The sequence below is a fragment of the Salmo salar genome, chromosome 17 (assembly GCF_965601325.2).
Source record: "Salmo salar chromosome 17, fSalSal1, whole genome shotgun sequence".
In the NCBI taxonomy this organism is placed as follows: Eukaryota; Metazoa; Chordata; class Actinopteri; order Salmoniformes; family Salmonidae; genus Salmo; species Salmo salar.
The window spans coordinates 72,895,846-72,899,415 of record NC_138307.1 but is presented as its reverse complement, the minus strand read 5'-3'; the positions used below and the strand labels follow the sequence as shown (position 1 = coordinate 72,899,415).

The following is a 3,570-nucleotide window of genomic DNA, read 5'->3' as shown; positions in this document are numbered from 1 at the left end:
TTGTTTTTTATCCCAAACTGTAGCTTTACAGGACATCCAACTTTTACATATTTTATCGTACACTGTCTACACATTTCTTAATAAGTCCTATAAGTTTAGATCTGATTATATTTAACTGATTTTATTCATGTACCTACAGTATTTTAGTTTTTGTGTAAAGAGATTCACATGGCATGTACTGTAAGGATCAGAGTTATAATTAAAGGTATACCATTATTATTTTAAGTTATTATTACAAGTCATTTTCAAGTTAATACTGTTGGGGGGGGGGGTGGACCATACACATAGTTCAGTAGCAACCTTACCTGGTATAAACACTACCCGCAGAGTTGACCCCAAAGACACTACCATCAGTTGCCACCTCAATCATGGAAAGCTTGCCTTCAATGTGACTCCACCCCTTGTTTTGGCAGTCTTGATTCAGCTGGAAACAAAATGATACAATCAGGGTTTTAGGACAATTTCAACAGTTATAATATGAAACAGTTTTAAAATAACTGACACTCTCCATCCTCTACTACTCTACTCCAGCTCTCACACTCTTTCCCAGATCTTACACTCATTAAGTAGATATCATCATTCTTGTTGACTGCCCAGCACCCAAAGCGTCCGCAGCTGTAGTACTTCACAGCTCCTGGCAATCCTGTCCATGGAAGGGGTGAGCCTGGACCCTTGTAGCCAACTGTGGCACTACTTGTCAGACAGTATGGAGTATCGTTCATGTTAGCCCCCACAATAAACTGTTCACCTCCAGCATCCAACTGTTTCAGAAGGCCTGAAGACCACAAAGACAGACAGACAAGCAAACAAGGAGTACTGCCAAATTACCTACAAGTTACAATTTAAAACATCAATCGTTTTTTTCAACAGCCTGATGGTATCAGGAAAGCTAATAAGCAGGTGTCCTCTGGATAAATATTGAGTAATGCTCTCCACTTACCTGCAGCTTGAACCCAGTTACCGGCCACATACTTGTAGATTGCATAGTCCTTGTTGACACCCCAGATCCCTGCTGGTCCTACAGTGATATGCTTCAGGGAACCAGGCAGACGGATCCATTTATCACCTACCAGGTAGTAGGGGATTTGACTTGTGTCCGTAGCAACCACTTGCCCCAGTCCTGCATCGATCTGCATCAGATTCTTGATGTTTACTACCTCCTGACAGTCCCATGCTATGGAGACAAAGACATATGAGTAGAGTATACCAAGAAAAACTTCAACTCCAAGTTGATCAAGCATGTTTCAGATGATGGTAACTTACCATGACTGATGGTCAGGAAACAGAGGACCAATAGGACGGCTGCAGTGGCTCTCATGATGTCTATGTAGATCTACAGTATACGTTTGGTTGTACACCAGACTTCAATTGTCCCATTGGAAGACTTTGCGCTTTTATAGCCCTGCACACAGCTGTCAGCAATGATGGCTCCTGTTCCACCTGTTTAGCGAAGACTTGATGGTGTCCGGTGTCTGGGAGAGGGGAGAGGAGAGTTCCTTTGTTCTTCTCACGTTTTCTCTGTTTACATTTTGAAATACAGTGCCTATAGAAAGTCCACACCCACCTTGGATTTCTTCAGATTGTATTCACAAAGTGGGATTAAAACGGATATAATAGCAAGATAATAGCAATTTTATTGTCAACCATCTACACAAAATACTCTGTAGTGTCAAAGTGAAAGAAAACTGATATACTTTTAAATGAATGCAAAATAAAACACAAATGTACCTCAATTATATAAGTTTTAACCCCCCTGAATCAATACATGGTAAAAACACCTTTGGCAGCGATTACAGTGGTGAGTCTTCTTGGGTTAGTCTCATAAGAGCCTTGCACACCTATATTGTGCAATATTTACCCATTTCTCTTTTAAAAACTTCTTAAAGCAACACTATATATACAAAGTATGTGGACACCGACAAATTTGTGGATTCAGCTATTTCAGCAACACCCATTGCTGACAGGTGTCTAAAATCGAGCAAACAGCCATGCAATCAACATAAACAAACATTGGCATTAGAAGGGCCTTACTGAAGAGCTCAATGACTTTCAACTTGGCACAGTCATAGGATGCCACCTTTCCAACAAGTCAGTTCGTCAAATTTCTGCCCTGCTAGAGCTGCCCCGGTCAACTGTAAGTGCTGTTATTGTAAAGTGGAAACATCTAGGAGCATCAACGGCTCAGCCATGATGTGGTAGGCCAAACAAGCTCACAGAACTGGACTGCCAAGGTGCTGAAGTGTGTAGCACGTAAAAATAGTCTGTTCTCGGTTGCAACACTCACTATCGAGTTCCAAACTGCCTCTGAAAGCAATGTCATCGTTCTCTTGAGTGATGAATTCCGCCTCACCATCTCAAATAAAATAGAATTGTGTTTGTCACATGCGCCGAATACAACAGGGGTAGACCTTACAGTGAAATGCTTACTTACAAGCCCTTAACCAACAATGCAGTTGAAATAAATAAGTATTAAGTAAAAAATGGATAAGTAAAAAATAACAAATAATTAAAGAGTAGTAAAATAACAGTAGTGAGGCTATATAGAGGGGGTACCGGTACAGAGTCAATGTGTAGCACAGGTTAGTCAAGGTAATTGAGGTGGCAGTCTGACGGATGAATCTGGGTTTGGCGGATGCCAGGAGAACGCTACCTGCCCAAATGCATATTGCCAACTGTAAAGTTTGGTGGAGGAGAAATGATGGTCTGGGGACGGTTTTCATGGTTTGGGTTAGGCCCCACTATGTCATATAGTTTATGTAAAGGTGTTGTGGATCATGCCTAGACTGCAATTTGCAAGTGTTGCCATAGATTTTCAAGCAGACTTAACTCAAAACTGTAACTTGGCCACTCAGGAACATTCACTGTCTTCTTGGTAACCAACCAATGTAGATGTGTCTTAGTGTTGTATTAGTGCCGCCCCCGGCAAGATGCCTCCCTGGGCGGCTGCCCATGTCGCCTATATCTAAATCCGCCACTGTATGTATGGGGGACAGAGGAAGGGTCAGCCCCCTATTATTTCACACAGAGTAAGTCCATATAAGTTATATGATTTGTTAAGCCACATTTTACTTCTGAACTACTTACGCAACAACTATATTTTAGTTCATTAATTGTTATTAATTTGTAAAACATTTCAGATTAGTTTTTTTTACTTTGACATTATGGAGTATTCTTTGAGCAAATTTGAGCAGCAGCAGCTGAAAAATGAGCTCCTACAAATATTGAAATTTACATGGTTTTTAGAGTGAAGTACATCGGAAAAAAGCAAAAGAAAACTGCAAGACTGAATAGGAGAAAAAACAAGCAACAAACAAAGAAGATAGGCTTTTGAAAAATAACTATTTTTCATAAAATTGTAGTTATCTTAGCTAGCTGAATTGTTTACCAGTTGCTAAGCAGTTGCTAGGGACTCTTTTGGAAGAAGCTAGCTAGCTAACGAAGAACAACAAAGAATATCTAGTTAACAGAAGAAAAGAAAGAGAAAATCAGGACAGAAGAAAAAGGATATCAAAGTGAAACAGTTCTCTAAAGACACAAGAGACAATAATACAAGAAACAACACTTCTGTAG

General features: G+C 40.1%; 1 protein-coding gene across 1 annotated transcript; it reads right to left on the bottom strand.

Annotated features, from left to right (window-relative positions):
- Nucleotides 1-481: 481 nt before the first annotated feature.
- On the bottom strand, nt 482-1,411 carry LOC145861423 (fish-egg lectin-like). Its single transcript, XM_082964075.1, has 3 exons — nt 1,264-1,411; nt 941-1,174; nt 482-775 (listed from the first exon to the last, which is right to left on the bottom strand). Exons 1-3 carry the CDS (start codon nt 1,316-1,318, stop codon nt 489-491), a joined length of 576 nt encoding a protein of 191 aa, XP_082820201.1. The 5' UTR covers nt 1,319-1,411; the 3' UTR covers nt 482-488.
- Between the last annotated feature and the right edge of the window lie 2,159 nt (nt 1,412-3,570).